Consider the following 12,520-nt stretch of genomic DNA (forward strand, 5'->3'; position numbering starts at 1 on the left):
AATATAAATTTAAAAAAACATTAAAAAATTTTTTAAAATGTGAGCCATTTTCAAGGAAAAGTTAGAAAATCTTGGTCATCCAGCCAAAACAGGAAGAGAATCCAAGGGAATAAAAATGCTTTAGCCCTGACTGCTGGCTGGAGCTGGAGTCAAGGAAGTTGAATTGGACTAAGTAGATGAGGCTTTCATGGAGGCTCTCTAGGGGACTTTTGACGACTTTGCAAGGTTGCAGAGGGTCAAAACACTAGTCCTTTATTATTTCTAATTTCACTTCAAAACTGATGGCTTTCAGGGCGCCTGGGTGGCTCAGTCAGTTGAGCACCTGACTCTTGGTTTTGGTTCAGGTCTTACAGTTCCTGAGTTCAAGCCCCACATAAGGCTCTGTGCTGGTGGCACAGAGTCTGCTTGGGATTCTCTCTCTCTCTCTCTCTCTCTTTCTGTCCTTCCCCCACTGTGTGCCCTCTCTCTCTCAAAATAAATAAGTAAACATTTTAAAAACACTGATGGCCTTCAGCTGTGGCTGGCTGGCTTAGTTGGTGGAGCACTCAACTCTTGATCTCATGGTCCTGAGTTCGAGCCCCACATTGGAGGTGGAGCCTATTTAAAGAAAAACAAAACCAATGGCTTTCAGTAATCATAACTACCATATACTGGGCTCCTACTATGTGACAATTCGCATACCCGCTCCTCATTTGATCCTTACAATAGCACTCTAAAGTAAATTCTATAATGACCTTTATTTTACAGACCAGGAGACTGGGGCTCAGAAAGGTCAGTAAGCTTAATGACGGTTATTAGGTACAATTGGAAAGCAAGCCAGTGGTTTCCCACTCCCCAACCCTGTGCTTTTATGGTGTGTACCCAGCCACCCTTTTCTTTCCCTTGTCAGGAAGTACATCAAGAGCATTACTCCTAGGGCTATCAAGCCATGATTAGAGTTGTTTGTTAGCTCATAAAAGAAACAAAGAATGAAGAAATCAAGAGAGGTGAAGGGAGGGAGGAAAGGATGGAGAAAGGGAAAGGTTTTTGCTAGGGAGAAGCTCAAAGAAGAGCCCAGATACAGAAGTGCTTCTCAAACTGTATCCCATTTTTAAAGTTTTTCAATGTTTATTTATTTTTGAGAGAGAGAGAGAGAGCGAGCTCAAGCGGGGGAGGGGCAGAGAGAGAGAGAGGGAGATATAGAATCCGAAGCAGGCTCCAGGCTGTCAGCCGTCAGCACAGAGCCTGACGCGGGGCTCGAACTCACAAACCATGACAGCATGACCTGAGCCAAAGTCACTTAACTGACTGAGCCACCCAGGTGGCCCATTACCCCATTCTTATCAGTATCAGCTAGTACACTGAATTGTCACTTTATTTTTCTCTTTTCTCCTGTAGGCTGTCCCAGGTCATTGTCTGCTTCGAGTCTGCCTGTCTATTTCAGCTTATGCCCAACTTCACTTTTAAATACAGGTGTTAAAGACATATGAGCATTTTCTGCCACTCTGAGCTCTAAGCAGCCTTAATCAGGCATTAGTTTCTCTTGGCACCAGCTAGATCTCTGGCCATGGGGTTCCAGATCTCAACAGCTGCTCCCAGCTCTCTCTCTACCTCTAGGAACAGGTTTTATAAAGGTAAAGCATGTAACACTACTGTCCCAGCTCTTTCTAATTTCCTTTCTCAGAGCTGCTGCCTTTATCTGCAGCAGGAAACGGCTTGGCTTATTTCTTCGGCATTGTTGAAATAATACCAAACATTAGTTTCAGACAGCCATTGGAAAGGCTCTTCATGGAGTCCTCTGGCCAATTCCAAAAGGCCAGTAAAATTTGTTTCCTGGAAGCTTATTTGCTTTACCTTGCCACTGACTCTGCTCCCTCCCCCTAGGATTTTGATCGTGATCCTTTTGAGCCATTCTTCAAGTTTTTCTTCTATTTTTAGATTCTCTGACTCATTCTTCCCCCAAAGCAAAAGTCAGGGAGGGCCTTCTGTTCTAACCAAGCTCTCCTTTTTAACATTGGAAATAGTCTCTCACAGTGCCTACAAATCAATTTGATGATCTGTAGCACACAATGACTGGATTGCTTTTCCATCTTCTCTCTCTCTCTCTCTAATTGTGGCCTTTCTATTTCCCCTTGTAGGTAGGTGTTCGTCCAGCCTCCACTTGAATACACTAGATGAGTTCCCATTTCATGATGGATAGATGAAAAGTTGTACCAAAAAGGACTTGCAATCTTCCCTTTGTAACTTCTATCCATTAATCTTACTTTTACTATATGGAGCAGGAAGAATCCTTCAAATATTTCGTGATGGCTGTCGTATTTTCTTTTAACCATCCTTTAACCCAGTTCCTAATCAGTCCTCAGTGGTTTCTTGACCCTTATCTAAATGCACCTTAAAATAAGATACCTAGAAATGGACATACCGCTCCATGTGTGGTTTGGCTGGTGCTGAGTACATCAGGACCACTCCTTCCTGTGACTTTCTAATACAATTTCATGATTATGTTGGCTTAAAAAAAAAGCAAGTCATCTCTTCACATATATTGAGCATTTACCTTGGGTCAGATACAGTACCTAACATTTACTAAGCAATCTCTCCAAAGGTTCAGTGGTAGAGGGTTTCTGTCGTCTCTTACCCCATCAGGCCAGGAGAGGGCATAGCTAACCTCTTCTAATACTTCTTCTTGTTGCCTACTGCCCTCCAGATCTCTCACTTACTGATGACCTCAGCACCTCACTGATAGTCTCCTCAAATATGGTTACCATCCTGAGTGATTTTAATGACTCATCTACAAGCTTCATCCTTTTTTTTTTTCCCCTAAGTTTACTTATTTAAGCAATCTCTATACCCAGTGTGGGGCTTGAACTCACAATCTTGAGATCAAGAGCTGCATGCTCTACTGACTATGCCAGCCAGGTGCCCCCAAGCTTCATCCTTTCAAGGACTGTTTTCACCTCCAATCCATTTCACCAACCTATTCCCATGATCTGCTTCATTTTCAGAAGAGGACCTCACCACTTACTCCATTATGCAAATCAAGGCTGTCAAATGCTAACTTTCATTTTCCTTCCCTCACCCGACCCTGCCATATAGTTGCCTCCCTACACATCCTAGTCTCCTTTTTTTTTTGGCCTTACAGGAATAGGCCTATCTTGTCCAGTTCAAGGCTAATCCATCTATTTATGCTTCAGAGCCTGTTCTCTCCCACCTCCGTGGGGACTTTTCTCCATTGGCTATCCCTTTTCTCATCTGTATCCTCAACCACTCTTTCTCTTTTTACTGGCTGCGTCCCATCAGTATTTAGATATGCTTGACTTTCTCACATTAGAACAACAACAACAACAACAACAACAACAACCACCAAGCAAAATTCTTCTTTGACTCTGTTCCCAACTGGAGTTCACCCTATTTCTTTCCTTCCGTGATCACAAAAGCTTTTCTTTTATAATTTATTGTCAAGTTGGCTTCCATATAACACCCAGTGCTCATCCTAACAAGTGCCCTCTTCCATGCCCATCTCCCCCTCCTCCCCCCCACATCCATCAGCCCTCAGTTTGTTCTCAGCATTCAAAAATTTCCCATGTTTTGCTTCCCTCCCTCTCTCCAACTATTATTCCTCTTCTCCTCCCCCATGGTCCTCTGTTAAGTTTCTCCTAATCCTCCTATAAGTGGAAGCATATGGTATCTGTCTTTCTCTGTCTGACTTACTTCGCTCAGCAGAACACCCTCAACTTCCATCCATGTTACTACAAATGGCCAGATTTCATTCTTTCTCATTGCCATGTAGTATTCCATTGTGTAGCTAAATCCCATCTTCTTGATCCATTCATCAGTTGATGGACACTTAGGCTCTTTCCATGATTTGGCTATTGTTGAAAGTGCTGCTATGAACACTGGGGTACATGTGCCCCTATGCATCAGCACTCCTGTATCCCTTGGGTAAATTGCTAGCAGTGCTATTGCTGGGTCCTAGGGGAGTTCTAGTGTTAATTTTTTGAGGAACCTCCACACTGTTTTCCAGAGGGGCTGCACCAGTTTCCATTCCCACCAACAGTGTGGGAGGATGCCCATTTCTCCACATCCTCGCCAGCATCTAGAGTCTCCTCATAGAAGCTTTTCAAAATGAGCCATCTACACTTGGTGTCTCCATTTCCTCACCTCCCATTCAAAACTCAGCGCTGCCGTTCCCCCACAGTGTCTGACTTTTCTGACCCCAGAGCATCGTTATTACTGCTCTTGTTGAGGAAACCAATGATGTCCCAATTGCCAAACCAAACAAACAATTTTAAGTCTTTGTTTTCCTGGAACTCTTTCTGCTGCATTTAACATAATGATTGCTCTCACTCCATTTTCCTCCTCATGCCTCGCTTCTGTCCTTATGTCTCTCTTGAAAGTGCCTACACTTTGTTTCTGGTCATGCTGTCCCTCTCCTGATTCTCCTCGTTCCTCTTGGCTATTCCTTCTTGTGTTCTTTTGTGGACTCTTCCTCTGTCACCCGTTCCATGATGCTCTTTCTCAGTATTCCTCTCATGCTCTCCCTTTCCTTGGGTCACCTTATCCATCCCCATGGTTTTACCTACGTTGCTGTTCACTCCCTGATCTATATTCGTAGCCTCATACCTCTCTCATGAGCTCTAAACCTGAACACTCAATTGTGACTGAACATGTAGGACATGGTATGTCCCATAGATACCTCAAATGTTAGCTCAGTATGTCACAACTTCATCTTCTTTACTTAAATCTGCCCCCTCTCCTCTATCCACCTCTACCACCATTTTGGTGATGTAGACCTCTATCCACACAGTTGTCCCGACTTGAAACTTAAGAGTTACCCGAGACTCTTCATTCAACCAGTGGCATAGACTTGTTAAGTCTATCTTCTAAGTATCTGGTATGTCTTTGCTTTGTTACTACAGCATACTAGTCTGGACTCTCCATCATCTTTCTTTAAACTATTTAAATAGCTTCTCAACTAGTCTGCTGCCTCTTGGCCTACTCCCCCCTTTTAAAAAATGTTTAATGTTTATTTATTTATTTTGAAAGAGAAAGAACAAGTGGGGGAGGGGCAGAGAGAAGGAGAAACAGAATCCCAAGCAGGCTCTGTACCATCAGTGCAGAGCCTGATGTGGGGCTCGAGCCACGAAATCATGACCTGAGCCGAGATCAAGAGTCAGAGGCTTAACCGACTGAGCCACCCAGACACCCCGGCCTACTCCCTGTCTCATGTGTTCTTCATATTGGTGCTAGAAATAGCAAATCAGATCACATCACTCCCCTGCTTCAGGCCTTAGCATGACTCCCCACTGTTTACTGGTGGCATCCAAGCTGCTCTATATGCTTTTCCAAGGTCTTACATAACCTGGCCCTGAGTACCCTTCCAGTCTTATTTCTTATAATATTTTCCTTATCCTCCTGCCCAAATAATACCAAACTGAACACCCCATTATGCCTTCATGCCTTTGTACACACTGTTCTGCTGAAAATGACCCCTTGTCTTCCAGCCAAACTCTTATTCAAGTTTCAAAATTGAGCTTGGAGTATGTCAGGATAGTTACACAAGAAACTAAGGAATAGTAATTTGCCTCTGCAGAGAAGTGGGTGGCTGGGGCAAAGGGGTAGGATGCTAACTTCAGACTCCCGTTTCTCATCCCTTTTCTACATTTCATATTTCACACCAGAAATCTGAATCGGTTAATTGAAACATAAATACAATGTGATCCTTTTTCTAAGAAGACTTAGGGATCATATCTTCTAGAAAGTGGTCTCCCTCTCATCGTTTCCCCTCTGTAGTTTTCCCTCCCTTCTTCGTGTTACCTCTGGGCCTAGGACATGCTCATTTAAGTGAAATAATCACATTTGTTGTAATTGATCTTTTAAGTTGTTTGTCTGTCCACACTGCGAGATGCTTGAGAGCAGAAGCTGTATCTTATCTGGTGTCATTTCCCAGAAGCACGGTGCTCCATAAATGTTTATCAAGCGAATGAAGAAATGAGTAAAGAAATGAAGTATGGGATGCCCCATTAAAAACAGGGCTCCCAAGCCTGTGTTCTTTCCAAATCTCCCTCTCTCTGTTCTTTTGACTTGTGTTGAATCTAAAAGTAATAATTTACATATATTAAATGTAATAATTTACATATATTAAGTATTACCCATCACCTTGTCACTTTGGATTTAGTATCATCCAAGTTTGCCCAGATCCATTCAAAATCCCTCCTACCTTGAATCATTGGAAGATTTGATAGGTATTTATGTGTCTTATTCTGGGTCACTGAATCACAGAATGGAATAACTTTGTCCAACACATGTTGTTTATCGAACACCCACAATGTGTTAAACATTGTGCCAGGTGCTTTTACACTTGACATCGTCACAGCATCTGCTGAGAGGTAGATATTTTGATCCCCGGTTTACAGATGTGGAAATTGACATCAGTATGGTTAAGCACTTTGCCCAAGGTTACATTTCTAGGAAGTGGTGAAGCTGGGATTTGAACTGAGGTCCTTTGGCTTCAAAATTCAGGCTTGATTCATAACACTACACTAACGGAAAGTGGCCTCCCCACTGCTTGACCACTCTGCAAGGGGTTCTCCAAGGTTGGCTTGAACCTCTTGGTGACTAGTCCTCAGTGCTCACCAAGGCAGCCCCTTCCATCTTAGGCAGTTATGACCATTTTAAAAGCTCTTGTTTGTAGGAAGCCAAAATTATAAATGAACTGAACAAAACACAGCCAAGAACAGAGTTTTTTGGCTCACTGCTAGAACGTCCCTTCTGGTCTGACACCAAGCCATTAGTTTATTCAGCTAGTTACAGACACATCTCAACAAACAGCTGGAGCACCCAGCCTATATTTTGCCATCTCGTCTAGAAGAAGATTATGGGAAACTTTATCTAATGCCTGGATGAAAATGCAACCCACTATAGCTATCGCATTTTCTGATCTGGCAATCTAGTAACCAGATTTTTTTTTTTTTAAAAGAAGGAAATGAAGTCTGGGAGGGATATTTGTTTTTTAACAGCACAATTTGTCAATGACTCAAAGTAATGAGTTTCCAGCGGCAGACTTTCAGAAATCATTGACAGGCTGTCAGGAAGATGGTTTTTGGGCAGTGGGCTTCCTACTGCTCTTCAAATGACATCTAAATAGTCAGGGCCCCCCATTTTCACTACTTTGAATTGTACAGCACTCTTGTTTGTACCTGGTTTTTATTTTGGCTCCTATTTCAGTTTTAGGTTTTATTTTTCTTTGACTGTGTTCTGCCCTTGCGCATGTTTTCTCTGTCTGTTCATTCCCAAAATTTGTACATCCTCTTTCCAAACACACACACACACATACGCACACACACGTACACACACACCCTCCTTGTCTGTTACGATTCAGTGCATGCAGCACCCCTTCTCTGGAAAGCCTCCTCTGATGCCCCCACGCTGGGTAACTGCTTCTCCTCCTCCGTGACATAGTAGAACATGCACACTGCCCATCACAGAGCAGATCCCAAGGAAATGTTAGTTCCCCTCTCCCTTTCGCTCATGTATATTTCTACAACAGTGTTGATCACACCATATTGCATTTTCTTGTTTATTTGTCTGGCTTTGTCACTCAATTCTGAACTTACACGTTCATTCACTTGACACATATTTATTGCATGTCTACAGTGTGTGCAGATCATTGATCATGCTTAGTGCTGGGGGTACAATAATTTCTGAAAATCGTACATTCACCATGTCCTTTTTCATTGCTGTATTCCTGGCACCTAGCATAGTGCTTGGCAAATAAAAAGTGTTCATTATGTGTTTAAGAGAAAGTATTTTGGGGGCACCTGGGTTGCTTAGTTGGTTAAGCATCCGACTTCAGCTCAGATCATGATCTCATAGTCCGTGGGTTCGAGCCCCTCGTCGGGCTCTGTGCTGACAGCTCAGAGCCTGGAGCCTGCTTCAGATTCTGTGTCTCCCTCTCTCTCTCTACCCCTCCCCCACTTGTGCTCTGTCTCTCAAAAATAAAAACTGTTAAAAAATATTTTTTAAAAAAAGAGAAAGCATTTCCTCAGCAGACTTCCTCTAAGTGTGGTCCTTGCACTACTTGCATCTGGAGGGGTGCAGGTTAGATGTTAAACATCAGTTTCTGGATCTTGCTCTGGATCTACTGAGTCAGAGCTTTGTGGCAGTATCAGTATTGTAGCCAATGAAATTTATCTGAGGCGCGATTATTGATAATATATCTACTGAGTCAGAATCTCTGAAGGGTGGGCTGCAAGAATCTACATTTCCATCTAGTCATTTGGGTATTTCTTGCACATTAAAATTTGGGAACTGTTGCAAAATGAAGGGGGGGTGGAGCTAATGTCTATTTTTGGAAAGTATAGCTAAAACCCGATTGAATCATTCTAAATTGCTCTGCAGTAGGAAAATTTAATAAAGGGGAAAAAGGGCATTAGTTAAAATTCTCTGGGCAAGTTTTTAAAATAGATGGACTATTCAAGCAATTACATACAAGTCTTTTTAAAGTCCAAGACGAAAAGTGGAATTATTGCTAATAAAATCTAATCTTAGTTTAGGTCAAATTTATGATGCCAGAATGTTTTCATTTTTATAGAGCTACATGTATACTTGATAGTGTATATATATATATGGGTGGGGGGGACTTTTTGCCTAACCTAACAATACCATATATTGATTTCCATGTTATAGACTTGAATCATAAATTTGTTATTTTAAATTGTGATATGGCATACTACAACTGTATTTGTGCTTTGGCCCTGATTTATATATATATCTTACCTTATGCCTAGTCCTTGATCAGGAATGACAGTAGTGCTCATTCGCCATGAAACTTTGATCCATTTTACCACTTTGTGCCGTATTTTCCCATAGCATTCTGTTATTGAATTGTTCTTTGGTAATAGATTAGGAATGTAAGATCAGAGTCAATCGAAGGCAGTGTAACATTCCTTTCAAGAACACTTGCAAAGTTGCATTTTATGACCTTGCTCCTGGGGCTTGGAACTTTCTATTTTAAGTTTGCTTTGATACGATCCTCATAGTCAAGAGCTGAGGTGTCTATGTGTCAGGGCACAAACCTCTTAAACATACCAGGTTTGTGTTTCTGCTTCCTTCTTTGTAAATTTACTTTTTTAACTATTTATTTTAGGGTTTTGTTAGTGGTGTCACTGCTGCCAAGATGGACCTCAAGCCACTGCCCTCACAGCATCCACTGAGCACCATGTCCAATGACCTGAGACTTCTGCTCAGCGATCCCTGCCTGGAGCTGAGGGAGTACTGGGACCAGCAGTTTGGTGGCAATAATGATGAGCAGGAGAAATTACTGAAGGAAAGCTCCACACTCTATGTGGGGAATCTTTCCTTTTATACTACGGAAGAGCAAATATATGAACTCTTTAGAAAATGTGGTGATGTCAAGAATGTGTTTACGGACCTGGATAAAATTAAGAAAACGGCATGTGGCTTCTGTTTTGTAGAATACCATAACAGATTTCAGGCCCAAAATGCCATGTGGTGTCTAAACGGGACCCACCTAGATGATAGTGTTATCCATACAGATTGGGATCTAGGCTTTAGAGAGGGCAGACAGTATGGCTGTCACCGACGTCGGGGCCAGGTAAGAGATGAGTTTCATGAAGATTTTAATACTGGTAGAGGAGGCTTTGGAGAAGCCTGTTATAGGAGAGGAATCCACTAGTGAAAAACCTGCAGCTCTGGCCCCTGGAAAAGTCCATTAAAGAGTATCGCCAGGGCAGCGCATAACCCATTTTATAACAAGTTTAAATTACCTTATTTGCTGAGCAGAGTCGCTTTTGATGTATTTTTCTCTCTGAAATGTTATTAAATGGGACAGACAAAAACATTCTCTTGTTCTTGTCTTAATTTTGAATCTGGTTGTCAGATTACCAGTTTGTCCATCTGGTGGTCAAAAGTGAAGTGTTCTTTAGGAATAAATTAGGTATGTAAGATCTGAGTCAACCAAAGCACAACTTCCATTTCAGGAAGACTTCAATTGGATTTTATGGTCATGTTTCCAGGGCCTGAAATGGTTTTTTTAAGAGCTTGCATCAAATAAAGTCAAATAAATGGAAAACTTAAAAATAGATATCAAAGGAATAAAAGCACATTATTTTAAAACATAAAAAAAAAAGGCAAGAACTGTGTCTAGTTTATTTCTGTATGCCCAGCATTTTGGACAGTAGAGCCACTCAGTAAATGTTGAATGAATAGGGTGCCTGGATGGCTCAGTTGGTTAAACTACCGACTTCAGCTCAGGTCATGATCTCACAATTTGTGGGTTCGAGCCCCGCATCAGGCCCTGTGCTTACAGTTCAGAGCCTGAAGCCTGCTTAGGATTCTGTGTCGTCTTCTCTCTCTGCCCCTCCCCCTCTCGTGATTTGTTTCTGTCTCTCAAAAATAAATAAATGTTAAGAAAAATCTGAAGAGTTTATGATGAAACAGAACTCCTCTGGCTCCACCTATTCCTATCCCAGGCCTATTCCCTGGGCAATAGCTTTTAATTTTTTTAAATATTTTTTTAAGTAACCTTTATACCCAACGTGGGGCTCGAGCTCACAACTCTGAGATCAAGAGCCACATGCTCACCAACTGAACCAGCCAGGCACCCCTTAATTTTTTAAACAAGTTTTTTTGGTTGTTGTCATTTCTTTCCTGGTAATTTCCTCCATATTTCTAAACCACCATGACTGTATATACTATTTATTTTTATTTTAAACATCATCTATTGACTTCTTGCTTTCATAGAGTGTAAGGGTTTCACTTACAATCACATTTGAACTTCTCTCCATCTTCTTGATATAGTTTACAACACTTTATTTACTTTTTCTATTGTTACATAACATAGGTCAGGTTATACTACAGTAACAAATAACCAAAAAAACCTTAGTGGCTTAAAATCACTCAAGTCTGCGCCTCACACTACATTTCCATTGCCAGTTGCCTGGGGGTTCTGCTCCACCCAGCAGTGATCATCCTCTTTCCGGGGCCCAGAAGGCAGAGACACTGACATTAGTGTGAATCAGTTGTCGCAATTCCCTGCCTCTTGCTGGTAATCCGTTTAGGAATCCAGGTTTAAGCCGATCAGCGGTTGACAAACTCTGTGATGATCATTATTAATAAATTCAGGGGTGGACAATGATCAATGGGGACCCCAGTAAGAGTGAAATGAAGGGATTTTAGTCTATGCACCAAGGAGAGCTTGTCTCTGTCTTTCCCACTGGATGTGAATAAGTATGCTACAAGCAGCCTTACAATCACAGTAGAAACCAGCCCCAGAAGGAACTGGACATTTTAAACAGTAAAAGGAGGGACTGAAGAAACTGCGTCTTTCATGAAATTATGCAGCTTCTGAAATCAACTAATCTTGCAGCACACACTATGTCTCAATGTCCTATTGTATGAGATAAGACATTATTTTATTGTGTAAGCCAGCTTGTTAACATGTAGCTGAAAGCACTCTGGTACTAAATACTTAGTTCTATTTTTGTGTAAATGATTTAAGTTGCTCCCTTGAGAGTTCAAGCATCTATTTTCAGGGTTCATGACCTTACAGCTGGAAAGGTAGATAAAAATCAGCTTCTTACTCCTGATTCCTTCACCCCGTGACCCAAGGTTCTCCTCTTTGGTCAGCAAAATTCTTGCATGAATAAGAGACGAAAGGGAATGTCAGTTCTTTATAGAATGACTCTTATGCGCTGGGCACTTTGGGAGAGGCTTTAAAACACAGTCTCATTTACTCACAACAACCCTGTGCCTGTTACATAAGTGAGGAAACTGAAGATCAGAGAAGTAAGGTCACCAATGCGTAGGCGACAGAGCTGGGGTTCAAGGCAAGGGATTCTATGCCAAAACTGGTGCCCTTCATCCGGGTACTCTATTGTCTCCTGCTCTTACCTTCAGTCAGTCCACTAGGTCCAAACCTCTCTTTGAGGTTCCTTTTTCTCTGGAAATTATCCCACTGTCTGCATCGTATCTGAGCTCTCTCTCCCCCAAGCAAGCTCCTTGAGTGTGTTGTCCTTTCTGCCTTAACATCCAATATCACTCAGGCTCAACACCAATACCAACCAGGCATATTTATCTTGACTCTGTGGAAGAAAAGGAGCATCTGACATGGATTTCTGGCCAATATAATTTACTCTCCATACAGTAATGGAGTTTACTAACTTTTTAGGATTTCCCCCTTACAACTTCCCTGAAATAGAAAAAGAGACTTTGAAAGCCATGGGACCCAAAATTTGTTTTTAATTACAAAATGTTTCTGGAGGAATATTTTGGCATATCTCTCAACCACTTCTCCTAGTCACTCCCCCCTAGGATTTCTCCCAAGATGTCTTTTCCTAGGTTCAGAGAAAGCATTTAGCGATGTCATGTGAAGCATACTTTTGGTTAAGTAAAGGAACGTTCATACTGTATGGCTAGAAGATTCCTCCAGTAGTTCTTACAATATACCATGTTCTTCAAAATCATGCTGACTATATCATTAGAATAAAGGATAAAAGTCGCATAATCATCTCAATAGGCCCAG

At 41.7% G+C, this 12,520-nt stretch overlaps 1 protein-coding gene across 2 annotated transcripts; it reads left to right on the forward strand.

Moving 5' to 3' along the window:
* Window positions 1-9,196: 9,196 nt before the first annotated feature.
* Window positions 9,197-9,772, forward strand: LOC144244319 (nuclear cap-binding protein subunit 2-like). Of its 2 annotated transcripts, XM_077779604.1 has the most exons (2): window positions 9,197-9,322; window positions 9,473-9,772. In XM_077779604.1, the coding sequence occupies exons 1-2, from the start codon at window positions 9,197-9,199 to the stop codon at window positions 9,671-9,673; spliced, it is 327 nt and encodes a 108-aa protein (XP_077635730.1). In that variant the 3' UTR covers window positions 9,674-9,772. The 2 variants fall into 2 exon arrangements, with proteins under 2 accessions (XP_077635730.1, XP_077635729.1); XM_077779603.1 differs by having other exon boundaries at window positions 9,197-9,772.
* The last annotated feature ends 2,748 nt before the right edge of the window (window positions 9,773-12,520 follow it).

The sequence above is a fragment of the Crocuta crocuta genome, unplaced genomic scaffold (assembly GCF_008692635.1).
Source record: "Crocuta crocuta isolate KB4526 unplaced genomic scaffold, BGI_CrCroc_1.0 scaffold1950, whole genome shotgun sequence".
NCBI lineage: Eukaryota > Metazoa > Chordata > Mammalia > Carnivora > Hyaenidae > Crocuta > Crocuta crocuta.

What these genes read in the sequence shown, in the direction of transcription:
- LOC144244319 (XM_077779603.1), top strand. Translation starts at nt 9,197, where the DNA reads ATGTCCAATGACCTGAGACTTCTGCTCAGCGATCCCTGCCTGGAGCTG.